The 27,484-nt window shown below is 42.3% G+C and overlaps 1 protein-coding gene across 1 annotated transcript in view; it reads right to left on the bottom strand.

The window, feature by feature from the left end:
- LOC139415323 (MAM domain-containing glycosylphosphatidylinositol anchor protein 2-like) overlaps window positions 1-27,484 on the bottom strand; it is a 348,607-nt gene that overhangs the window by 122,576 nt on the left and 198,547 nt on the right. Inside the window, exons 7-8 of the mRNA XM_071163380.1 lie at window positions 18,393-18,484; window positions 18,070-18,307 (exon numbers count right to left, since the gene is read on the bottom strand). Coding sequence (XP_071019481.1) covers window positions 18,070-18,307; window positions 18,393-18,484 — 330 coding nt within the window. The remainder of the gene's footprint in view (window positions 1-18,069; window positions 18,308-18,392; window positions 18,485-27,484) is intronic.

The following is a 27,484-nucleotide window of genomic DNA, read 5'->3' as shown; positions in this document are numbered from 1 at the left end:
CCAATCACTTCGTTCTGAACAGAACCATTCTTTTTTTCATTCCCTTCCACTGTTCCAACCAGAAAAGATCTGAACCGGTTTGAGCCCCCCAAAAGTACTGGTTTATATTGTTCCTTTCTGTTCCTTTTTAAACTTATAAAATATATATATTTTTTACATTTCGCTCAATATTGAATTACTTCACCAATCAATGTGGATAGAGCAGCTTGCTGTGGAGTAGTTAAGCGATATAATCTATATTACAAAGTTGTTAAGAGCAAGTTGTCTTTTTGCAGTAACCGCATGTTTAATTGTAATGAAAGAAACACACACACTATGCTCACAGTCACAGTGGAGGGTGCGAGGGTGAGGAGAGAGCGAGAGGATGGAGGAAGCTTGCCTTGAAGCGCTGGGTATCTTGTTATAACATTCATTAGGCCCACAGAATTATACCTACGAAGGAGCAGCTTTTATGGAGGAACTGTGTATCTCTTTGAACTTCCAAGTTGATTTAACGTTGGACCAGAGCAAACATTAGCGAGCTAGCTAGCTAACAGGTCCGAACTAAACTCAGAAAAAAAAGAAATGTCCCCTTTTCAGGACCCCGTCTTTCAAAGATAATTCGTAAAAATCCAAATAACTTCACAGATCTTCATTGTTAAGGGTTTAAACACTGATTCCCATGCTTGTTCAACGAACTATAATCAATTAATGAACATGCACCTGTGGAACGGTCGTTAAGACACTAACAGCTTACAGACGGTAGGCAATTGAGGTTGTGCCGTGGCGGAGATCTTTGTGGGCTTACTTGGCCTTGTATCAGGATGGTAAGTTGGTGGTTGAAGATATCCCTCTAGTGGTGTGGGGGCTGTGCTTTGGCAAAGTGGGTGGGGTTATAATCCTTCCTGTTTGGCCCTGTCCGGGGGTGTCATTGGATGGGGCCACAGTGTCTCCAGTTTATGTGTCGGGGGGCTAGGGTCAGTTTGTTATATCTGGAGTACTTCTCCTGTCCTATCCGGTGTCCTGTGTGAATTTAAGTATGCTCTCTCTAATTCTCTCTTTCTCTCTTTCTTTCTCTCTCTCGGAGGACCTGAGCCCTAGGACCATGCCTCAGGACTACCTGACATGATGACTCCTTGCTGTCCCCAGTCCACCTGGCCGTGCTGTTGCTCCAGTTTCAACTGTTCTGCCTGTGATCATTATTATTTGACAATGCTGGTCATTTATGAACATTTGAACACCTTGGCCATGTTCTGTTATAATCTCCACCCGGCACAGCCAGAAGAGGACTGGCCACCCCACATAGCCTGGTTCCTCTCTAGGTTTCTTCCTAGGTTTTGGCCTTTCTAGGGAGTTTTTCCTAGCCAAGGAATGAGCATTACACCGAGGCCTGTACTCTGGAGCGGGTTCAATTTGGAGGTGGAGGGTCCGTCAGGGTCTGAGGCGATGTGTCACAGCATCATCGGACTGAGCTTGTTGTCATTGCAGGCAATCTCAACACTGTGCGTTACAGGGAAAACATTGTCCTCCTTCATGTGTCACCCTTCCTGCAGGCTCATCCTGACATGACCCTCCAGCATGACAATGCCACCAGCCATACTGCTCATTCTGTGAGTGATTTCCTGCAAGACAGGAATGTTAGTGTTCTGCCAGCGAAGAGCCCAGATCTCAATCCCATTGAGCATGTCTGGGATCTGTTGGATCGGAGGGTGAGGGCTAGGGCCATTCCCCCCAGAAATGTCCGGGAACATGCAGGTGCCCTGGTGGAAGCGTGGGGTAACATCTCATAGCAAGAACTGACAAATCTGGTGTAGTCCATGAGGAGGAGATACACTGCAGTACTTAATGCAGCTGGTGGCCACACCAGATACTGACTTACTTTTGATCCCCTTTTGTTCAGGGACACATTATTCCATTTCTGTTAGTCACATGTCTGTGGAACCTGTTCAGTTTATGACTCAGTTGTAGAATCTTGTTGTGTTCATACAAATACTAACACATGTTAATTTACGTTTGCTGAAAATAAACACAGTTGACAGAGAGAGGGCATTTCTTTTTTTTGCTGAGTTTAGAATTAACAACCTATCTTACCTTTTTTTAGTTAATAAATTCAACGTGAAACACGGTAGCTATAGTATCTTTAACTATGATTGAAAAAATACATCCATTCTTCTCTAATTAAACATCTCACCTTAATTTATGATTTACACTTGTAATGTCGTCAGTAGGCCACCATAACCTATGCTTCAGATGGGAAGGGCAGGTAGCCTACACACACACACGCACACCCAGTGTGAAAGGTTCCCAGCTGGCAAGCAGATGCTGGAATACGTTTCTGAGTGACAGAGTGAGGGCTTTGCATAGGCGCTTTGTTGCAATTTTTGCAGAATGTAAAAAAATGTTATTAACCAGTTCCTATGCTTTTAAAATAACAGTTCTGTTCTGGAACAGTATAGATCAAATTGTGATCAAGTGTTTTCTCAAATAATTGTTATTTATTTTCAGTTCTTTTCCCTTAACCGGTTTCAACCCTTGACAAAAACAGCAGAGAAGTTGAACCTTGTGCGGCAAGTTGTTGGCCCGGAAATTGACCCATTATGCTGTTTCCCTTCTGCATCTATGTCACATCTCTGAGTCTACCTTAAAAGCACAACAACAACAAATCTAGATCAAACAAGACCCAGAATATCTGACCCCACACACAGTTAAGGCTTCTCCTAAACTCTGAGGATACAAACCATTCAACAAAAAGTTATTCCTGAACTCTCTACATCCGATGATGGATGCAGAACCATTAGCAGGGACAAACTAAAAAGTTTGTCCCTATAAATATGTAGTTAGAGGGGAAGTTGAAGGGCCATTAGTGAGTGGACAATGAAGAAACAGGGGCAGAGTTTAGAGTAAAATGATACATTCCTACGTAGAGGTCTCCATTGATTCCCGCGTGTGTGTGTGTGTGTGTGTACGTACTGTACATGCATGCGTGCAATTGTGTCCTGGGGCTGAGGATAAAATACATTGGCACTGGCAGGTTGGATCAACGGGGTAATCTAGTGGGCTGGACACAGTAAACTTGTTAAATTAGAAGATATGCCTATAAAACACAGCCTCTTTGTGTGTGTGTGTGTGTGTGTGTGTGTGTGTGTGTGTGTGTGTGTGTGTGTGTGTGTGTGTGTGCGTGTCTAAACTCAGAGACAGATTTGCTTCTCTGATCCAAATAAACAATGCAATAAACACCAACCAGTCATGAAATCATACCCAACAAACCTCAGACATTACACCAAAGATCTTGCTCCTGACTTCAACACAGCCCTCAATGGACTCAAATGATGTTGAAATTCCACCCAATCATTTGAAGCAATATTGAAACTCCACTTCCAATAAATGTGTATGATGATGATGATAGTGATGAAATAGCAGTCAATCTGACCCAGAAAGAATGAAATCACTTTTTTTCTGACCCAGGTTATGTGATCTACTTGATGTTCGGTCTGAACCTAAAGACTAGCAAAGACTAGTTAAAACACACTATGAATGGTCAAGCACTAGCAAAGTACATAACAACAAGATGGACTAGAGTCATTTTCTCACTCTCTCTAGTGATCACATGACACCAATCCATGACACACTTTCATAGCATATTGTCCCCTTTTGCTAATTTTACCCAGTTCTACACAACAGTTCTGAATATCTAGTGTGGCAATGCAGCCACACATTTGGACAACGGGCCATTAGAGTTTCGACATGAGGCATATTCTCTGAGTTTCCATACCAACATGAAGGCCATATTTCCATGTCTCTCTAGCCCAGTGGGCAGTTACAGCTGCTGGATTGTGCTATTGGCTGGAGAATGCCATCGTAATGAAACCATGTGGAGCTGTTGCTGCTGCTGCCATCATCCTCGTGTGGCAACACACACACACTCTCTGTCACTGGTTAGTGTGTGTGTGACAGTTAAAGAAGCACACACATCTTGAACTGTGTGTGCCTGCTGAGGTGTGTGTGCTTGCATGCATGTGCAAGGGCTGATTTCCCAACAGACCCTCAGTGCCAGGCAGGGGCCGGGCCCTCTGTTTGTACTGAAGCCAGGCTGTCCCTTCCAGGGATCTGCCACTACCACCACAACAGACACCTGGCTATGTGAGCTGACTGCCAATATGGAATGTTTGTTGCTTGTTATTTTTATACAGCTCAGGCATATGTGAGGGGTCAGAAGGACTGCACGCATGACACAAAAAATAAACAAACAACTTCTCAACTGGCCTCTTTGGGTGAGTGCTGTGACATCACTTCCCATTGCTATGGTAACGCTGCACTCTGCTCAAGTGAGTGTGTTTTAGAGAAAGACAGAGAGAGAGACAGAGAGAGAGGGCGAGAGAGAGAGACTGTGTGTGATGGCTCTAAGCCAGTGACTCGGCTGCTCTGTGACAGCGCTCTCTGTGGAGCCACTCCTCTGAGCTTCACCCCTGTGGGGACAGTGCGTGTGTGTTTTTGCGTGTGTGTTGGCCTTCAGGAATATACTGTGTCTGTCCTGCGGGGGCTCAAAAGGGCTTAGCAGGCTGACAGACCGCGAGGGCACAAGGGAGAAACTAACACCACTCACAGGCACTGAGGCTCCACACACAGGGGCATTCCTCCAGGCCTAGATTCTATGTGTGTGTGTGTGTGTGTGTGTGTGTGTGTGTGTGTGTGTGTGTGTGTGTGTGTGTGTGCGCGCGCGCTTGGGTGAGTAAGTGTGAGCGTGCGTTCATATTTTTATGCGTGTGAGCCCTGATGCATATCGCGGTGCTTTCTTCTCCCCTGAAACTCCACACTGAACATCACTGAAAGGCTTGTGTTCTGGTCATATGATTGTCACCATGGCAAATGAGATTCTCCACAGGCATGATGATTGTCATTTCACAAACAGGGGCTCACAGCAGCCTCCTCCACCATCGAAATAGGTTTTATTTTTATGGTTAGACTTACAGACTATTTTACAACAATAAAATATGATCTTTTAGAAGAGGATTTCATTAAGCTGACGTACAATATGCATTTCATTAAGTACAAGTCAACCGCAATAGTGGGTACAGTTGGTTGAATCGACAGATCAAATAGAAACTAAATACAGTGATTCAGCCCTACCTTCAGTGAGTGAGTGTGGAAAACCAATCCCACAGCTACCAACTGACCCACGGCAACCACAACACAAACAGGTAAAGGGCTGGCCCGCTCATTAGGCAGGATTAGGCGTCAGCAGATTGGCGAGGGCGTCATTTTTTAAAGATAAACTGAGCAAGACGCATCTGCAACAACACATAAAACCTAATTAAATTCTGCCCCAAAACAATGACAATTTCTCTCAACCAGTGGCGTATTTGCTTTTTAGGTAGCGCTGATGCTGACCTATGTATGATAAGCAGTGCCCACTTTGTCAACGGCAGGGACGCAAAATATTTACCTTGTCCATTCCCACATTCTGTTACGTTACAACTGTATTTTATAATTGATTAAATAAATACAAATGATCATCCGTCTACACACAATACCCCACAATGACAATGCAAAAACAGGTTTTTAGAATGTTTGCACATTTTCTAAAAACCTGAATACTTATGTAAATGTGATATTTCCTTCATTTAAAAAAAAACAAACAGTTTTTGCTTTGTCATTATGGGTTATTATGTGTAGATTGGTGAATAAACAATACAAATGTATACATTTTAGAATAAGGATGTAAAGTAACAAAATGTGGAAAAAGTCAAGGGGTCTGAATACTTTCTGAATGCACTGATAGATATTATAGAAAGAGTATGTGGCCTTTCCTGTAGCCTGGAGACAAAAAATGTTTACATCAAGCAGGTTTCTCCAATCAAATAGCTTGACGTAAATGGTGCCCAATCAAATAAAAATATGCTGACATGTTAACAAACAACATATCATAAAATCAGGACAGGTCAAAGTAAAATGGACAACATGGTATGGACAATCAGGCTACTCACAACTAGTGACCAGGAGTTTCATCCCGTGGGCTAAATTGTCATGATCTGTGGTTTCAAGTTTGTATCCTTAAAATGTTTTACGAGCTGATCATAGCGAAAAAGAAAAATCCTTCTGCATTTCCCACTGTGTAAACACGTTGCAAATAGGCTCAGGATAATCAAGAATCCGAACTAAAAAAGACAACGCAATGCCTGTTTTACAAACGGTGAGCCTACCACATGGATGGGCATTCATAAAATGATATTGCGGGCCGACATGGCAGGCTACACCCAGTAAGCACAGACCAACGCCTACCACATAGATGGGCATTCCCAAAATGTCATTTCAGACGACACTGTAGGCCAGGGATAGGATCTCCAGGCCTCTGGGGCCTGATTGGTGTCAGGCTTTTTTCCCCAACACATCTGACACCAATAATCAACTAATCATGATCTTCAGTTTAGAATGACATTAGTTTCATCAGCTGTGTTGACTAGGGATGGGGAATAAGTGTGACACCACTCTGGCCCAAGGACTGGAGTTTCCCATCCCTGCTGTAGGCTGTACCTGAGTAAGCACGGACCGAAGCTGATGCCTTTTGGACATGTTTTTTTGGTGCAGTCTGGACCGGCATGATTTCCACATCCATGGAGAAAATAATTGGTCCATTCCGGACCAAATCTGAACCAGTCATAATTTATGTTCGGTTGGACCAGCCTTGATTTGGCCCAAATATAGACTACTGTAAATGACATATTTTCATTCAAATTACATAACTTTCATTCAGAACCGAAAATGAGGCTGAATTCAACATCCGGAAAATATATATTTTCAATACACGGAAAATACACATTTTTAATGTTCGGGAAAATACCTATTTTCAACTTTCATTCAGAACCGAAAGTGAACCTGATTTCCATGTCTGGAAATACGTCTTCACACCTTTCATTCAGAACCGAAAGTGAACCTGATTTCCATGTCTGGAAATACGTCTTCACACCTTTCATTCAGAACCTAAATTGAACCTAATTTCAACGTGTGGAAAAACACATATTTTAGAAGTCTTTTCAATGACATTTGGTTACTTGGAATATTCTTGTAGGGGTGGCAATTTTTTGTCTTCCCTAGGGCGGCAGAATGGCCAGGACTGGCCCTGAACAGGTAACTGAAGGTATCATGAGTCAACGTGAATGTGCCATACAGGATTCCTCTATCAGGCTCAGTGAGCTGGACTGAAGGCCTAGAGCAGATCAACAAACAGTTCACATCACATCAGCAACGTCTGCAGTGGCAGCCATGACAGTTCACTAAAGTCACCAGATAACATGGTCACTGGGATGATCAGAACCTCTCACTTCCTGTTAGTCCTGACGAGAGAGGGATGGACGGATGGACGGTTGAACTAAGGACAATGTGGCATCGATGAGTCAAACATTTATTCTAGTGTCAAAATTGACTAAAAGTATAAATAGGATAAATTCTGGTCATGAAGTCAGTCCCGTCTAAAACGGAGTTTGGAACCTAAGTGCGTTACAACGAGTAAATGAAAGTTGTGTTTGGATGTCAACAAATCATGCCCCCCTTTTGCCAAGCTCAACATGAAAATTGCCCTTCCGCCCAGTTCGCTTCCCTTCATTGAATGGAGCTCCGTTGATTCATCGCCCCCCAACCAACGCGTTCAAAGGATCACAGACCTTTTAAACTGAAAAGTCCTTTACGAATTGACATAAAATGCATGCTTCCAGCAGGATGCTCAGCCAACAACTATGGTTTGCATGCCCTGCTGAAGGACCCTATCAAGCGGGAATAGGTGGCTGTAGTTTGTTGGTCCCCAGTGGTGGTGAGTATACCGGTAGCTAGACCATAGACTGTTGGTTATGTGTCTAGTTATGTATATTTTGATAATCTTTATCACCATCATCTCTAGCATAGCTGATGTTAGATAGCTAGCTACCATCTAGCTACTAGCTGGCTTACGTTAGCCTACCTCAAATCAACTTGGATTTGGCTTAGAAACACAATAACTTTTGAAAAGGAGGCAAATAATTAGTAGGAAAACCTTTTATCATGATTGTGAAGACACCAGATTGACTTTAGATGCAGTATAACCAAAAATGTTTTTAAACTAACCCAAGATAGACCAGAGCCTGTCATTTCCAATGGGAGCAAATTAATCATAGTGGACAGAAAAAGCAAAGAGGTGGGCAGAGCCAATATCGAGCTAGTGAGATACTATTGGCACGTTCTAGCATTTATTAGCATATTTACGTTAGGGAACGTGTGCAACAACTCAATTCGCCCTTGCACTCCTTCTAAAACGCAGTCCACTCTGTTTGTCAAAAGATTCTAGTTTTGTAAACAGAAAACTGTACGGAGATCAAATGCTTCATCAATGAGAAAATATGCAGAATGTCGGCCAAAATCCATATTGCTCCATCCTCTTCCACTGCCGGCCACTGGGATTCCTCTCATCATCATATTTGGTAGTGAGTGGAAACACCAACTGGATGCTTCACATTTACACATCCAGTGAAATATCTGGCTCATTGTTCTATCTGTGGTATAACTTTAGCAAGCTAACTAAGATTGAGGGGACCACCGTATTTTAGCTGGCTAACATTAGGATTGCTGGTTATTTTTGACAAACTTTGCTAGTAACAGTAATGGCAACATTGACATCTCTCTACTCATAATATGGCAAAGTTGTTTCCCATGAACTATTTACATTTTAGCAGACTCTCTTATTCAGAGTGACTTACAGAATGAGTGCATACACTTTTATACTGGGTCCCCGTGGGAATCAAACCCACAACCCTGGCGTTGCCAGTGCCATAATCTACCAACTGAGTTACATGGGACTGTTTGCCTATTTTAGCAATGCCATCATATTTCCATGCCACTCTAAGTTAGAGTAATTAGACAAAACAGTCACGAGCCGCCGAGGTGCAACCCATGTCCAGGGCACAAATAAATATTGGATGCAGCTATGGTGGTAGTAGCTAACTCACATCTGACTACAACAGTGTACTAACTAGCAGCCCCAAACTCAGGCCAAACCAGGGACAAAGCAAAACATGGCAACAGTTAGTTGCATAGTGTAACGGTTTCGCCGGCCTGAATCTAGTCCAATCTGTGGCCAGTCAGTCTACATCTGTAAAGCATAGAGTTAGCTTCCAAACGAGTTAGAATCAGCTTCCAAATGATTTATTGAGCTATGTTTCTAATTAAGGGATGATGGCAATCGTTGATCATGTTTTTCTGTTAGACAAAGTGCACAGTTGGGTGCCTGACTGATCCCCTGGTCATTAACGGATGCCGGGACCTGCCAGAAGGAGCAAAGGTGAGTATCATAACATGTCCAGCAATGTGATTGCAGTGGTTTAGCGACATCCAAAGATAATTTCATGCACTGTTCACTTGCTATTTTCACAGCTTGTCAGGCAAGACCTCAGAATAAAAAATGTGTCATGCGACACAAGTACCCTTGTGACACCTCCTCCGTTAATTGCCAGTCTCCTATGAAACAAAATGCAATTGACCACTTGGCTGTGTATTATATCACCCTGTCACAGTCCCTCCCAGTCAAAACTACCCCATAAGATTGCCTGATGTAGTTGTGTCGAGAGATGTCCAGTTTGCAGCTGAACATGCAGCATGAAGTTGACCAGCAAAGTGGCTCTCATCAGCATCATGCAGACATACCCTCACTGTGAGCATTCCTACGAGTGGAACAGTTGGCAAGTATCCGGCCAGCAACCTTCACCTGTCAGCGGCAGCTTTCACAGGCTCATCATTTGTACAAATTCAGAAGGTAACCCACTTCCTTACTTTAATACATTTGATAACCCAATTGTGAAACACAATTTATATGTAAACTGACATGATTTGTTTCCTAATTTCCACTTTTTAGATGCATATTGTATAATGTCCAGGGCGTAATATAACCTGGTGGAACCAGACTAATCTCTGTGTTCACCATTCTATTTCACTTCACATTTTATGGTATCTGAAGTGAAACAGAAAGGTGAATGCAGCGATCATGTAGGTTCCACCAGGCTAATCATAACCACCATTGATAATGTAATCAGTGCTCTGTGTGTGTGTGTTTGTGTGGCACCGACCAGTAACTTTGATAAGGGGCCAGGAGCTGATCTACACTGCTATGACCATCAATGGGGTTCTGGCAAAGACCTCACCTCCAGCCTCACCTCTTGCCTTGCTCATAATTATAACAGAATTAGGTAGGTTTAGTCTGACCTCTTCAAACTTCAACATAGTACCTGTTTGTGTGTCAGATATGGCCTATCCTAAATTACATTGGTAATAGAACTATGTGTGTATGTGTTCACAGAAACATGTATGGAGCCAGACTGCAAGATGATGTGATGAAGTCCAGACTGACAGACAGGCTTGATGCTGATGTCTCTGAATGGAGAGAGACCTGGCACTCAGTATAACATTTTTACTAGACACAACTTTTACTTGTATTGTATTTATTTGATGTTACTGAATTGACTGGTATCAGTCAATATGGGGAGGGAGAAACCCTGTGTATTCTGCACCAGGACCAGGGAACTTCTGTTGTATACGGGACAACACACAGGAAGGTATGACCACTCTGACATGTTTGCCAAGGTAGCCCCATTACCAACATACAAAATGCTGATAGGCACAGTATCCATATCAACTGGGAATAACAATGAAAGATTAAATGTTATATTAGCAGAACACTGCTTCTATGGTATTACATAAAGGGTTGTTTACTCTACATGAACCTGCTACTACATGTGAAAGTTATCAAAACACTTCGTTTAGAATATCTACATAAATTCAGCAATTTCATTCTTCTCATATTACTCTGTAGGCTACGGACCTATTCAAAGCTTCCTCTGGCACCTCGCCCTGCCTGTAGTTATTGAACTCAACCTGCAGGAGGTTTGTGTGTTGTGAAAGCTGGGGGCAAGGTTCTGACAGATTGGTGGTGGTAAGGACACACCCAAGAAACACCCACATCAAACCAACTTACGTTTGTTTCCTGTCATGGCCGCCTGCATTTCTTGAGCAGCAAGACAAAAGACGAGGCCAAATCAGCGGGTGTAGTTCCCCTTTAAGTGAGTGCACTGAGGCTGAATTAAGTAGAGGGTCACATAGAGTAATGTTACCCGACTCAGATATCTCAAATGAAATAAAACAAATTAGAGGTTGTCTCCAAGTCTAACCATGCTTCTGGAAGGACAGTGTCTCTCACCAGTGTTTATTATAAATACAGCTTGGTGCCTGCCTTATTTTAAATCCATCCTTCATTTATTTTTATTAAGTGCAGTTATTAATTTGGTTGGAGAGCCGCCGTGTGCTATTGGGTATCCCAGGTGTGGAACTGGCTGATGATTGAGAAACTGCTTATCAGGAACAGATTCATTACTTAAACATGGGAGAGATGGAGGTGATTTCCTCTCCCCAAAAGGATCCGTGTTAATCAATTACTACATGGCTCAGGCCGAGCTAGGAGCTAGGATGAAAACCAGTGGAGCTCGTAGCTCTCTGGGACTGGGTTGGAGACCACTGGGAGTAAGATGTAGAATTACAAAATGTTTGTATCCCTAACAGGCAAGGTTTTCTATTTCGTGTGTGTGCAACCACAGGTGTAATGCTGAAACAATTTTCTGTTTATGACCAAGTCAGACTCAGTAAGTCTCGGATAGAATAGGAGCGTTTGTATTCTTCCTTTAGCTAACTATATTCGGTTAGATCACTCAGTTGATGTATGGAAGCATATAATATCCAAATGTCAGATAATTAAATCACATAAAATGTATGTTTTCTGGGTAAAACTACTATAACTGGGGCCTGGGGCCTAACCTTTACACAAGCATTCATAACACATTTATGAAGCAGTTCATGACACATTCATGAGAGTTTAAGTAGGCCTATCATTCATTACATTAACATTCATGATTGATGTACTCATTCAACATCAGTGTCTCTCACAAGTAATGTTTGGTCAACACATTATTCTAATTTTATTGCGTGTGTTTGTGAGGTGAGGGAGAACAATAGATGGGCTGGTTTAAATGAACTAATCTTGCATATGATTGTGTGAGTCTACACAAAAGGTACAGCTAGACATGGACTCATCACAATATTAGACAACTTTTTAGAGCAGAGAACATTTGACAAACTCACTTCAAGCCTCAGTATCTGAGAATAACAAGTATGCAAAGTTTGTGTTCGGGCTATTGTAATGTCAGTGATATGATGAACTAAGTGGCCACATGAAGCAGAACATGCAGAAATACAGTGCCTTGCGAAAGTATTCGGCCCCCTTGAACTTTGCGACCTTTTGCCACATTTCAGGCTTCAAACATAAAGATATAAAACTGTATTTTTTTGTGAAGAATCAACAACAAGTGGGACACAATCATGAAGTGGAACGACATTTATTGGATATTTCAAACTTTTTTAACAAATCAAAAACTGAAAAATTGGGCGTGCAAAATTATTCAGCCCCTTTACTTTCAGTGCAGCAAACTCTCTCCAGAAGTTCAGTGAGGATCTCTGAATGATCCAATGTTGACCTAAATGACTAATGATGATAAATACAATCCACCTGTGTGTAATCAAGTCTCCGTATAAATGCACCTGCACTGTGATAGTCTCAGAGGTCCGTTAAAAGCGCAGAGAGCATCATGAAGAACAAGGAACACACCAGGCAGGTCCGAGATACTGTTGTGAAGAAGTTTAAAGCCGGATTTGGATACAAAAAGATTTCCCAAGCTTTAAACATCCCAAGGAGCACTGTGCAAGCGATAATATTGAAATGGAAGGAGTATCAGACCACTGCAAATCTACCAAGACCTGGCCGTCCCTCTAAACTTTCAGCTCATACAAGGAGAAGACTGATCAGAGATGCAGCCAAGAGGCCCATGATCACTCTGGATGAACTGCAGAGATCTACAGCTGAGGTGGGAGACTCTGTCCATAGTACAACAATCAGTCGTATATTGCACAAATCTGGCCTTTATGGAAGAGTGGCAAGAAGAAAGCCATTTCTTAAAGATATACCCATAAAAAGTGTTGTTTAATGTTTGCCACAAGCCACCTGGGAGACACACCAAACATGTGGAAGAAGGTGCTCTGGTCAGATGAAACCAAAATTGAACTTTTTGGCAACAATGCAAGACGTTGTGTTTGGCGTAAAATCAACACAGCTTATCACCCTGAACACACCATCCCCACTGTCAAACATGGTGGTGGCAGCATCATGGTTTGGGCCTGCTTTTCTTCAGCAGGGATAGGGAAGATGGTTAAAATTGATGGGAAGATGGATGGAGCCAAATACAGGACCATTCTGGAAGAAAACCTGATGGAGTCTGCAAAAGACCTGAGACTGGGACGGAGATTTGTCTTCCAACAAGACAATGATCCAAAACATAAAACAAAATCTACAATGGAATGGTTCAAAAATAAACATATTCAGGTGTTAGAATGGCCAAGTCAAAGTCCAGACCTGAATCCAATCGAGAATCTGTGGAAAGAACTGAAAACTGCTGTTCACAAATGCTCTCCATCCAACCTCACTGAGCTCGAGCTGTTTTGCAAGGAGGAATGGGAAAAAATGTCAGTCTGTCGATGTGCAAAACTGATAGAGACATACCCCAAGCGACTTACAGCTGTAATTGCAGCAAAAGGTGGCGCTACAAAGTATTAACTTAAGGGGGCTGAATAATTTAGCAATTTTTCAGTTTTTGATTTGTTAAAAAAGTTTGAAATATCCAATAAATGTCGTTCCACTTCATGATTGTGTCCCACTTGTTGTTGATTCTTCACAAAAAAATACAGTTTTATATCTTTATGTTTGAAGCCTGAAATGTGGCAAAAGGTCGCAAAGTTCAAGGGGGCCGAATACTTTCGCAAGGCTCTGTATGTCATTTTTCTGATGTTGTGTAATTGCAGGTTGTGTAATTGCCACTATGCAGGTTTGGTCTACCTGAAGCATCATCTTGACACAATGGCATAGGACGAGACAGAGCAATGAATGATGCCCAAAAAGGTCACAAGGTACAGGGGAGCTGGATGGGTACCTTGCCTGTGTGTCAGACAAGATGGACCTGCCTCATTCCGTTCCGTACATAAAGAAGCTGTCTCTCAAATTGAACACAGTCCGGCGATGCCTCTGCAGCTTGTAAGTGTATTTGTTAGCTGTGTTGGACTGTTCTTCACTGCAAAGACTCAATTCACTTTGAAAATCAGCTTCTGCTGAAACCGAACAGCAAGTTCAGAGAGAAGTGAATGCATTATAACAAAACTCCTTTGTTTTTGCTGCAGGAACACGACACAACCTAATGTACTTCATAAATGTGGCCTACAGTTTATCAATCTATTGCGACATCTATAGACCCTTTTCTATTTCAGGGGGTCTCAACGGTTTGCTCATTCAATTAAGCTAATTATCAAGGTCAATGATTTGATTTGCAAAGTAACGCCATATATTTTACCCCCTTTTTCGCCCCAATTTCGATCTTGTCTCATCGCTGCAACTTCCCAACGGGCTCGAGAGGCGAAGGTCGAGTCTTGCGTCCTCTGAAACATGACCTGTCAAACTGCGCTTCTTAGTACCTGGTCATTTATCCCGGAAGCCAGATGCACCAATGTGTCGAAGGAAACACCGTTAAACTGACGACCGAGGTAAGCATGCAGGTGCCCGGCCCGCCACAAGAGCGCGAGGAACAAAGTTAAGTCCCCCCCGGCCAAACCCTCCCCTAACCCGGATGACGCTTGGCCAATTGTGCGCCGCCCTATCGGACTCCCGATCACTGCCGGTTGGGATCGAACCCGGGTCTGTAGTGATGCCTCTAACAATGCGATGCAGTGCATTAGATTGCTGTGCCACTCTGGAGGCCTACTTTTACTTTTTAAATTAGCTACTTTTTACTTTTACATGAGTTGTTTTTTTACTCTAAAAGGGCACTATCATAAAAATTTTCACGGTATTATTCCAATCACATAGTGTGAAAATATATACAAAACACAAGAAAATCCTTATTTTGACTGCAGTAGGCCTTTAAAGGGGGACACTAAGATGAATTGCATTTTATCCCATAGCATGAAAATGAGTCCTCCTCCGTTCCTCTCTTCCTCTTTTCTTTTCACCAGTCTTTTAATTCTGTTGGTATTGGATGGGGAAATCTGGGCTCTCGTTTGGATACTGCCCATGAATAAACCATTAACTGTGCAATCTCAGGGTGCCCAAAAGAAAAAAAAGACTTGGATACTTAATGAGTGTGCGATGATTGTAAATATTAGCACTATTTTGTGTGTGTGTGTGTGGGGGGGGGGGGGGGGGGGGGACGACGACGACGACTACTGAAAGCTGTGGGGATAAAAGTGTAGTTAAAAGTACAGTAGAGTAGGAATATTCCCTGTCTGTGTTGTAGATAATGAGTGTTGGGGCTTGGCTGGGGCTGGGGGACTAGGACTGCAGTAGGGTAGAAGAGGCTGGGGTGGGGTGGAGGCTGGGCTGGAGGCTGGGCTGGAGGCTGGGTTTTGGCGTGGTTAAGTATGACTACAGCTGGAGCTGGGATAGACTGAGCTGTGCTAATTTAGTTGGACTGGCCTGGGTCCGCGCTTTGCTGTGAGAGAGTTTCACAGTGTTCAGGATTGAGATACTTTAAGATTCCATCTCTATCCAAACACTTCTAGGGCGTGAGGCCCCATCTCTTTCCAAATACATCAACAGCGTGAGGCCCCATCTTTTTCATAACACTTCCATGGCCAGTAGCCCTGGCAGAGCTGCAATGTAATCTGCTCTAAATGCTTATATTAAGAGACTGTAATTACCACTAGTCTCTCTCTCTCCCTTCTGGAGAACATCAGAGATGGCTTAGTTAGCCCAAACAGACCGCCAGCCAGGACCGAGACTAACCACTCAGTGCACAGCCGCACCGCACCATTGGCTAATAGGCTAATAAACCGCTGCGTCATTGGCTAACAACAACATAGCGACAGCCAGGATACAAAACAAGGAGATACAACAATTTTTCTCGACACAGTGTTCGTACCTACTTCAGAACATCTCAATGTAGTCCCCAAAGAAAGCTACGGAAGGGCAATGACGAAGGCAGTACACAGTAGAACTGTATGTTCATTTTTCTCTTCTACCTGTACATGAATCACCGTGTCTGTAACGCAACGCTTTCATCGTATTCAAACCGCCGCAACTTAAAAACAACCTTCACCTTAAAAAACAATCCCATCCAAGCGCAAAAGGCCCTTTCATATTATATGATCATCATAAAGACAGGTATTTCCTTTGTGTTTCTCTCTTCTTCTCTCAGACAGCAGCAGTGATGGTTCACATTAAAGAGTGTGTTTCTGCGTCGGTGAGTCTCGGCCAGGTGCGCGTGCGCACACACACACACACACACACACACACACACACACACACACACACACACACACACACACACACACACACACACACACACACACTCTCCAAAGGGAAAGGCTGCACTACTTAGAAGATAATGAGGAAACAAACTGGACAAGTACGATTGATCCCACTATTTTATAGCACGGGGGATTATCAAAGGATTATTTTAGGGTAATTATGCACGAAGGTCGACAACAGGCTTTCATGTTGCTGCAGTGAATGGCAGCAGGGTGTGTTGTCACAGAGTGTGTGTAGTAAAGAGAGAGAGGAGGCTTGCCATAGCTACACGCACAGAGGCAAGCATGCACAGGCAGACACACACACACACACACACATACAAGTGCACACACACAAATGCACGCACGCGCACACACACTTAACAGGAAGCCACCATGCCCTGGCGCCTTTCAAACACACCAAATCAGCAGCCAGCAAACTTGGAATGTTTCTTCGGGAACACAACTGCCTTCCTTTTGTCATTCCAATCTCGGAGGGACAACAGTCAAGATGAGAAACTGCTTGCCTGTTTGGCAGAGGAATTCCAAGTGGAAATTCCCAATTGGAGCACCTCTCTTCTGAGGCATGTTATCGATCAGGTCCCGTCCATTAGCAAAGGAGATGAGCGATGGGGTAATTGGAGGCGGCACAACACAGCAGGATGGGAGATCATTGATTGACCTCTAAGTGGTAATTACACATGATACCCCCCAACCCCCCTCCCGACCCAGTGTAATCACTTCTCCCTGTTAACCCATAGGTCTCTTCTCTTCCTTAACACCTACCATTATTTTCCTAACCACTACCAATACAAACTTCTTCCCTTCTCTTTTCCTACTGTTTCGATGGTACCCTCCACAAACTCACTGTGTTGGGTATGTGCTGTATATCTTCAGGTTATTCTCTTGTAATGAAGCCACCATTCTAGTCACCAGAATATCCTTATCTAAAGTCTCCCAGAGACATCATGCATGTAATGGATGCATGTCATGTTAGTAACACAAATGGTAATAGCAGCAGCCAATTAAATGAAAGGAGGGAATGGATTTAGTTTTGGAGCATGTCTGCATTCCAAATGGTAACATTCCAAATTGCACCCTATTCCCTATTTAGTGCAGTAATTTTGATTAGACCCCAGGTCAAAAGTGGTACACTATATAGGGAACATGGTGGTATTTGTGATGAAGCCCATAAATTGAGTTTGGATACCAGGCAATAGGATGTTTGGTTCGGATTAGTTTGGGGTATGAAATAGGTCACATTGTGGAAACAATACCACATGCTAATTGGCAAATTCAATAGGCCACCATTTTATGTGTTTGTGGGAAATAGAGGAATTATGAAAGTGTATTTCTCCAGAGTGTGTATGTTTCAGCAGAAGAGAACATTTATATTGCTGTGTGTGTGTGTTAGTCTTGATGATGTACTGTGTGCATGCATGTGTCGGGGTACATCCCAAATGGCACCCTATTCCCTATATAGTGCACTACTTTTGACCAAGGCCCATAAGGCTCTGGTCAAAAGTAGTGCACTATACAGTATAGGCTACAGGATGCAATTTGGGATGCAAACACTGTGTAGTCTTACGGAAGTCTCTATCCACCACAGTGGCGAAATGCTGATGTGTGTGTGTTATTGCTGAGTGTGGGGAAGTGTATAAGTCAATCTCCTGCTCTGACATGGCGGTGTGTGAGACTCACCAGTAGTGGAGGAGATGTTGACGTCTATGCTGATCTCAGGTATGCCCCCTCCCTTCAGCGCAGCCACACAGGTGTAGGTGCCAAAGTCAGTGAACTTCAGGTCGATGATGTCCAGGTTGGTGGTGCCTGGGGAAATGTCAGGGTCCGTCTGGGTGATCACCATTCGCTCAGAGCTACGCATGGCGCGGCCGTTCTTCAGCCAACCAAATGTCAGTTCCTCAGGGGGCGTGGCCTCCACCTGGAAGGAGTGGATACTTGAGTATGCGTGTGAAAAGGGGATGGTGTGTGTGTGTGTGTGTGTGTGTGTGTGTGTGTGTTCTTACCTGGCAGGAGATCTTGACCTCGCGGCCTATTTGGATGTTGTCGTCATTGTGGTAGGGGTCAGGGGTGATCCAGAAACGCCCCTTCTTCAGCGCTGTGGAGAGAACATACAGGCAGACACACCAAAAAGTGAGAGAGGTACGATGCATGTGTGTGTTTAAGTGATAGCCACAGGAGTAATTCCACATTGCCCTTTATTTGACACTGTAGACAAAATATACACTTAAAAGCATTTTTCTGCTATTTGTATAACAATAATGGAAAAAACATTTTTTGAAAGAAAATCTGTATTTTTGCTTTTCCCCAACCTCATGAGACAACAAAAACACAACAGTTGAGAGGTTAGAGACAGCATGGGTCAGCAACAGTGCAACACTTTTTAGAAGGGTGCAGGAAATTGATTTTGAATGGGGCGTCAAATTGTAAAGTAGCAAACTGCTGGCTGATCAGACTGAAATACTGTATGTTTGTCTGAGATTCACTTTATCCAGTCACAGTCTGTCTGAGATGTGATTCATACAATCACACAAGTGTTGCTTGCATTCATTGATTGGAGAGGAAGTCATTACACAAACAAACACACACATACACAGAAAGCAGAACATTTGAGAAATATCAATGGAAAGATACTTATGGCTAATCCAGTTTAGTTTTCAAACAGCGTCATCAAATCAGAGCGAAGAGAAAAGCGGGCTGATTTCATTCTAATCTATGTGGCATTGTTTCCCAACGCTGCTGCTGTACAATTCATCTCGTCTGCACACAAAAAAAATGATGGCGCTACAGAAATCGTTTCATCTAGCAATTCCCTTGAGACATTATCATATTCGGTTTGGCGAAAAAGGAAAATGAAAACAAAACCTGCATGTCAGGTTTAAACACAGGAAATTGAATGTGCAAAACATTGCAATGCTGGAGCCGAGCAGAGAGAAGAAGGGGGGGGCACAGAGGGAAAGATTGACACAAGCCTGCACACTAAGAAACCAGACTCAAACCAGACTTAAATCAATGTCAGCAGGCGGGTGAAAGACTGAAGACTGTTCCTGACACGTCTCAACAAATGTTAGTATTTGATTTTTATTAGGATCCCCATTAGAGGTTGCAAAAGCAGCAGCTACTCTTCCTGGGGTCCACACTTTACATGAAACATGAGATAGTACAGAATACTAACAGACAAGAACAGCTCAAGGACAGCACTACATCAATTTACAAAAGGCCCACATAGTTTGTGTGTATGCATTGATATGTAGGCTATCTATGTCAAATACAGGAGAGGTGTTGTGCCGTGAGGTGTTGCTTTATCAGTTTTTTTAAACCAGGTTTTCTGTTCATTAAATGAGATGGGAGTTCCATGCAATAATGGTTCTATATAATACTGTATGCTTTCTTGAATTTATTCTGGATTTGGGAACTGTGAAAATACCCCTGGTGCTATGTCTGGTGTGGTAAGAGTGTGTGCCAGAGATGTGTGTGTATGTTGACTATGCAAACAATTTGGAATTTGAATGTTTCTTATAAAAAGAAGAAGTGATGCAGTCAGTCTCTCCTCAACTCTTAGCCAAAAGACACTGGCATGCAGTGTTTACATTAGCTCTCTGAATACAATGAAGTGCAACACGTGCCGCTCTGTTCTGGGTCAGTTGCTGCTAAACTAGGTCTTTCCTTGCAGCACTCGACCACACAAATGGACAATGGTCAAGATATGACTGTCACGCCCTGGCCTTAGTTAATCTTTGTTTTCTTTAATATTTTGGTTAGGTCAGGGTGTGACATGGGGGATTTATGTGTTTTGTCTGGTCTAGGGATTTTTGTATGTTTATGGGGCTGTTTCCTTTCTAGGTAGTTTGTAGGTCTATGGTTGCCTAGATTGGTTCTCAATTAGAGGCAGCTGTCTCGTTGTCTCTGATTGGGAACCATATTTAAGCAGCCATATTCTGTGGGTATTTTGTGGGTGATTGTCTTCTGTCTTTGTGTCATTGCACCAGATAGGACTGTTTTGGTTTTCACATTTGTTATTTTGTAGTGTTCTCGTGTTATGGTCTTTATTAAACATGTTGAACTCTAACCACGCTGCATTTTGGTCCTCCTCTCCTTCAACGGAAGAAAACCGTTACAATGACAAAACTAGAGCCTGTAGGACTTGCTTTTTGGAGTGTGGTGTCAAAAAAAGCAGAGCATCTCTTTATTACGGACAGACCTCTCCCCATCTCTACAACCATTGAATCTATATATTTTGACCATGACAGTTTCCAATCTAAGGTATCACCAAGTAATTTAGTTTCCTCAACTTGTTCAACAGCTACACCATTCATTACCAGTGTCGTGTCTTCAGTATCCTTAATGTGATGACATGCTATTTTATCAAATCTAATACCTAACATTTAATTGATTACGCGATTAAATCATGCAACAAAAAATGCATTAATAACCTGGGGCACCATGGAGAAGTTTATTTAAGGAGGTCCGCCTTCCGAATGAATTCTTAGAGATCTAAAGATCTCTTACATTTCAGTCATCATTAATTATACTTTACTTTCTTTCAGTCTCATCTGAACGTCGTACAATTCTTGGTTGTATGCACAAACCTTAGTTTCCATAATGAATCAGCAATATACAAACTGGCTTAATTATTTATTTACTAACTAACAAAATAATCACAGAAATACATAAAAAAAAACAGTAGATATTGGTTACTAACAATGATAGAAAAGTCCCTAGTGGACTAAACAGACATGACAGCTTGGTAGACAAAAGGAAAGGGGTGGGACTGAGAGAGCAGGAAAGACAAAATGGATTCATTACACATAGTCTATAATTATATTCATTGATATGCTAATCCTTTCCACATGAACGGCCGCTCATTCGAGAATAATAGCAATGTATATATATTTACGCCCGTATGTCATTGGTGGCTTCTCTGTTGGATTCCTCGATCGTCTTGTAGGGTTCATCAGAGTCTCTGGTAAGTCTTTCGCGGCTCTGGTGGTTAGAATGGATACTTCAGACTACCATTCAGAAATGTTCTCATAGATTGATGCTTCGGCGGTTGTCAGTATTCTCGTTCTAGGTTAAAGTAATTTCTAACTGCAGACCGGAAATTCGTGTCATCTAGAATTTGCTTCTTCTGTAGTGAATCGATAGTCTCAGAGTCTAACCATCTCCAGCCGTGTAGCTAATGCTCCACGTGGGATGGTTTTCTAGTCTTATGGTTTGTGTGGTCTTAACCTTTAGAGACGTCCGGCTTACCGTGGGTTTATTTGCCTTGTTGTAGTTTGAAAGACTTCACACCAGCGTCACCCGGCATGTTTTGGTCTGGTGGGTTTAATCCTCTGTCAAATAAGAGGCGTATCTATGATGCCTAATGTGATGTCTGGGCTCACGGGTGTGTGGCCACTGACTAGTTAATCTTTATATGAAAATCCATACTCTCATTTAGAATGTTAATAATTTCTATTTTCACAAATAGTTTAATGTTTAATCACATACGTTTCACAATATTTAGATGTAAACCTGACAGCTGGAAATGTACACTTTAAAATATACCGTTGTGTGTGTTTCCTGTCCTTCATGAGATCACCAAATGAAACACACTCGTCATAACTGTCCATTATGTGTCCACGGACCATTCCCACATTCTCAAAAGTATAAATATTATTTAATTCTCCCATTTTGGGGATTTAGGAGTTTGGCCAAGTGAAGGCCTTTGTTCTCTCTCTGTGCTCTCTCCCTCTCTTTCTGCATGACCTGGGGGAGAGAGTCTCTGCCAAGAATTTATGACCTGAGATAACAAAACCTGGGTTAGGAGAGAGAGAGAAAGGGCCTCGTCATGACACCAGATTCAGCTGAGGTCTTAAACTTAGGGAATGATTTGTACCAAATACAATGCTCTTAATTTTAGAGATGTTCAGGAACAGTTTATTACTGGCTACCTATTCCAAAACAGACTGCAACATTTTGTTAAGGGTTTCAGGGACATTAGTAGCTGTGTTTGCTGATGCGTATATGGTTGAATCATCAGCATACATTGACACACATACTTTGTTTAATGCCAGTGGCAGGTCATAGGTAAAAATAGAAAAGGGTAAAGGGCTTAGAGAGCTGCCCTGCGGTACACCACACTTTACATGTTTGACTTTAGAGAAGCTTCCATTAAAAAAACTCTGAGTTCTATTAGATAACTCTGAATCCACAATTTGGCCGAGGTTGATTCATGTCAGGGTAGGTTCCTGCAAGGCTTAGATCACAGTTAAATTATCTTCACACGTTTAATTTGTGACATACTTTTCTCTCCGGAGCAGCTTTAGGACTGTAACAGGTTTACAAATATTTTTTAAGTGGTGCTGAATAACATTATGTGACCCGTTTCAGGAAACTAGGGTAATGTCGCGGGTCACTACTTCATAGGAGAGCCATTTGAAAGTAAACTTTTTTTTTAATCAAAATGCATTTTTGGGTAGAAATGCCTTCTTGAACATGTGAACTTTCATGTGCCTTAATAAATTGTATGCCATCTGTAAATAAAAAATGTAATGAAAAATGAATAAGGCAACAACCTTCCCGCTAGCCATGATTGGCTGAAATAATGAGTGGGCTGGACATGCCGAGAGATGAGTTTCGATTGGTCGGCAATACAGAACCCTTCTGTCTATTTGAGCTGGTCAGTATTCTATGTATTGCTCTCCACTTTCTGGAGGACAGAGTTTTGAAATCAGTGGAATTAGAGTAAGATAGCTAAGGAGATGGAGAAAACACCTTTCTCCGGATTACATCTTCAAACTAAGTTCAACCATGGCATCCGTGACAGGAAGACTCGTCCATCCATGAATGATGTACACATGGAAGATAGTCCATCGTTATGTGTATTATCTTATTATTCGTATCTCGGATGCAAGTAACCATTTCGGGTGCATTCATAAATTCAGTCTGGCCATCTACTCCGATTTCAGAGCACTCTCGTCTGAGTGTGCCAGAGCGCAGAATAAATTATGTAATTAAAGGTTGGCAAAAAAGCATAATACTTTTTTTTTTGCCAGCAGCACAGTTACAGTCACCAATGCTCTGGATAACATGTAAACAACCTAACCAGCTCTGCTAGGGCTAAAGCTTAAGAGGGTGTGAATGATGTTGAATGGCTGTAGACAAAAAAACTCTCTCCAGTCGGTACAAAAACATTCAAAGGCCATCACATGATGATGATGATTTGATTTACATATGATTTACCATTTTGTAGCTCTGTGTCTCTACACAATTTCACATTTTGCTACATAAAATCGAATCAAGGCGGTCGGTCACATACAGCTATGGATCGACTATACTGTAGGTATTCGACTATAGTGAAGGCAAAAGCCCATTTGATATTACATATAATATTGTTCAAAATGAGTTGCGTACGTAATTATGTCTGTTGATATTGAAAAAGTCGTGCTGAATCACAGTATATCCATGGATTGACAGTGACCTTCACAATTCAAACATCAGGTATTAACGAAAAGCCATATCACCGCTCTGTCTGTACGCTCTCAATAGAACAGCCTAGTATGTCATCATGTTGGAAATTAATTTTCCTGAGATGTAATATAATATAATACAGTAATACTATTGGACGTATTTACACAGTGGTGGAAGCAGTATACACTTCGTTCCAACCATATAAATAGTAAATACAAGCACATAGAGGTACTGTATGGGGAATCAGTGAATTAAATGGTTTAGAGTGGATTCTACCAGTGTACCTTAACAGTGTGAAAGGCTATTTTGTGTTGCCTCTGTGTTGAGTTGATCTATTACAGCATTCCATTAATACTAGTACACAGACTGTATCCTAGGGGATGGACTACTATAATCCAATCAGATCCCATTTAGGCTCCCGATTGGCGCAGCAATCTAAGGCACTGAATCTCAGTGCTTGAGGTGTCACTACAGACACCCTGGTTTGATTCCAGGCTGTATCACAACCGGCTGTGATTGGGAGTCCCATAGGGCAGTGCACAATTGGCCCAGCGTTGTCCGGGTTTAGCTGGTGTAGGCTGTCATTGTAAATAAGATTTTGACTTGCCTAGATAAATGAAGTAAAAAAAAAAAATGTTGTGTGTGCGTGCGTGCGTGCGTGTGTGTACATGTGTGTCACAAAGGTGTCAGTGTACAAACATTGGATTAAGACTGTAACAATTCACTCTACCTTAGTTAACTGTCTAGTGTGAATACTCTGACACTGTCAAGTCAAGTTCAAGTTCAACACGGTGTGGACTGCCTCCCTCTTGAAAACATGTTGTCCACCAAACCCCAAATCCTTCCCCAAAACTCTACACACATTCCTCAAGCAAGGATACAGGAGACACAGGCAAGCAAGCAAGCAAGCAAGCACGCATGCATGTACACACACACACACACACACACACACACACACACACACACACACACACACACACACACACACACACACACACACACACACACACACACACACACACACACACACACACACACACACACACACACACACACACACACACACACACACACACACACCTCTATACAACAACAACAACAACGCAATCATTACAAAAGCCCAGTGAATCTTTAACGCGGGCACCGCTCGGAAACAAAACCTTCCCATTTACTGTAGGAGGGTAAACCCATCGCTCTGCTTGTCTCCGCCTGTTCTTACATCACTTCCAGCACTTCATCCATACCTCAAAAGAACATGCGACTATAGAAGCGGTGTGGAGTAAGCTGGTGGAGCATGTTGGTATACAGAGAAGGCAGAGCCCAGGCACAGAAATTGAGTCACTTATTAAGAAGAGGTAAGGAGACAACCTGGACTGGTTAGATGTAGCATAGTAAATAAAAATCTTGGCCACTTAAATTAGTATGATATGTTACATTATGTAGGGTGTTTGTAATAATTTACCAAGACAGGGGCTGACCGTTTTCATAGCCTACTGGTTCATTTTGAATGTTTGTCATTACTCTGCCCTTTGGCCACACCTAGTGGACTACATCATATCATGGCCATTGAAATGTCACTGATCGCTGTTAACATTGTTCAATAACTAAAGCTGAAGGTTATACTCTTTGTTTAAAGTGTGACCGAACCCCAATTAGTGCACTTGCCTAATGACATATTTTATTTGTTCAAGGGCGTATGTAACTTCTTTCCTAGGTCAGTTTGACCTCACAGCACATTAGGGTAATCAACGGATGCTGAGTAAGAGAATTCCTGCTGCTCGTCTTGTTCATAATGACGAGTTTAGGATTTGCATTTTTTTCTATAAAATGGTATTGTACTATCGCTTTAATAATTGTTTTTTGTCTATGTTGGGAATGTCGGGGGATCCGTGGTGGTGGTGGTGGGGGGGGGGGGGGGGGGGGGGGGTGTGTATGTTGGCATTATCCAAATATTCTTGTGCTCTGTTTCTGTCTCTCTGAAGGATTTTATTCAGATTTTATTCAGATGTTTTTTTTCATGCTGCTCCTCTCTCAATCTCTCTTTTCCTCTTTCTTCTTCATTTGACTTCTCCTCTTATCAATAATTGAGTTTCAAGTTTCAGCCTCTGCGTATAATTCAGGGGATCGTGAAGTTGTATACTGCCGGTCTATTGTCATGAGTCCACGAGTTCTTGACGATTCAGTTTCCTTTGTTTGACATAATGAGCATGGTAAGAAATGATATTTTCCCCATACAGCTTTGAACGTCTCCCAAAGAAGAGAGGGGGAGGTGTCGTCATTTTTATTAATTTGAATGAATACATAGGGCCGTGTTTAATCTTTTTGTGTGTGTTCGGATTAAGAGCTAAGTCCAGAATGTGGGGGGGGGGGGGATGTTCTGAAATTACTATAGCAGAATATTCTGTCATTTTAAATGAGGGGAGAATGGTACTATCTAAAAAAATAAAAAAGTAGTCTACGCGCGAGTAGGTTTGATGAACATGAGAAAAGTAGGAGGAGTCCTTTGTGTCCGGGTGGAGGAAGCGCCATGGATCAACACAACCCATTTGGGTCATGAATGTAGAAATCTCTTTTGCAGAAATACTTTACAATTGTTCCTCAAATGCAATGTATGCTATACCATTTTGTAGCTCTGTGTCTCTGCTTTTATTCAATGTAAAAACACAATTTCAAATTTTGCTACTTAAGACTTCCACTGATAAAGCAGAGTTTCTGTTGCAACAAACAAAGGGGATGAACTATGAATATGGCAACAAGGCCAGCCATCTTTTGGCAAACCAACTTAAATGCCAGTCAGCATCTCACCTCTCAGGTAAATGACTCTTCCCATAATCTTACAAGTGATCCCCCTAATATGAACTTTTGTGTCATTTTATTCTAACTTCTACAAATCCCCATCAGATAATACGGCTATGGACAACTTTTTAGATAACTTGGATATTCAATCCATTGATATGGACATGAGTAAAGTTCTGGATAACCCTCTGCATCTAGATGAGATAACAAAGGGTCTAAAGTTAATGCAAAGTGGCAAGGCCCCAGGCCCTGATGGCTTCCCCGTCGATTTGTATAAAGCATTCTCAGATCAACTCGCCCCATTACTATTAAATATGTTCATGGACTCCATATCACAGGGCTCTCTCCCCCCCGATGCTAACTCAAGCCTTTATCTCACTTATGCTCAAAAAAGAGAAATATCCGGCAGAATGTGGTGGATATCGGCCCATTTCACTTTTGAACGCTGATGTTAAACTATTATCTAAGGTTCTAGCATGCCGGTTGGAACCCTGCCTTCAGGATGTCATAGCTGATGCTAAAACGGGCTTCATCAAAGGGTGACAACTGTTTTCCAATGTATGCCGTCTTTTGAACATTAATTTCTCTCTTTCTGTCTCTCCAGACTCCAAAATTGTTGTTTTTCTTGATGCGGAGAAGGCTTTCGACCAGGTGGAGTGGGATTATTTATTTAAGATTTTGGGAAGATTTGGTTTTGGGTCCAATTTCATCTCATGGATACGTCTGCTCTATTCTTCTCCTATGGCTAGGGTACACAGTAACTCTCAACATTCAAAATACTTCCCCGTCTCCAGAGGGACCGGTCAAGGGTGTCCTATGTCCCCGCTCCCTTTTTGCAGTTCCGATAGAA

This window comes from Oncorhynchus clarkii, chromosome 8 (genome assembly GCF_045791955.1).
Source record: "Oncorhynchus clarkii lewisi isolate Uvic-CL-2024 chromosome 8, UVic_Ocla_1.0, whole genome shotgun sequence".
Lineage (NCBI taxonomy): Eukaryota > Metazoa > Chordata > Actinopteri > Salmoniformes > Salmonidae > Oncorhynchus > Oncorhynchus clarkii.
This window is presented reverse-complemented; position numbering and strand designations above follow the sequence as displayed.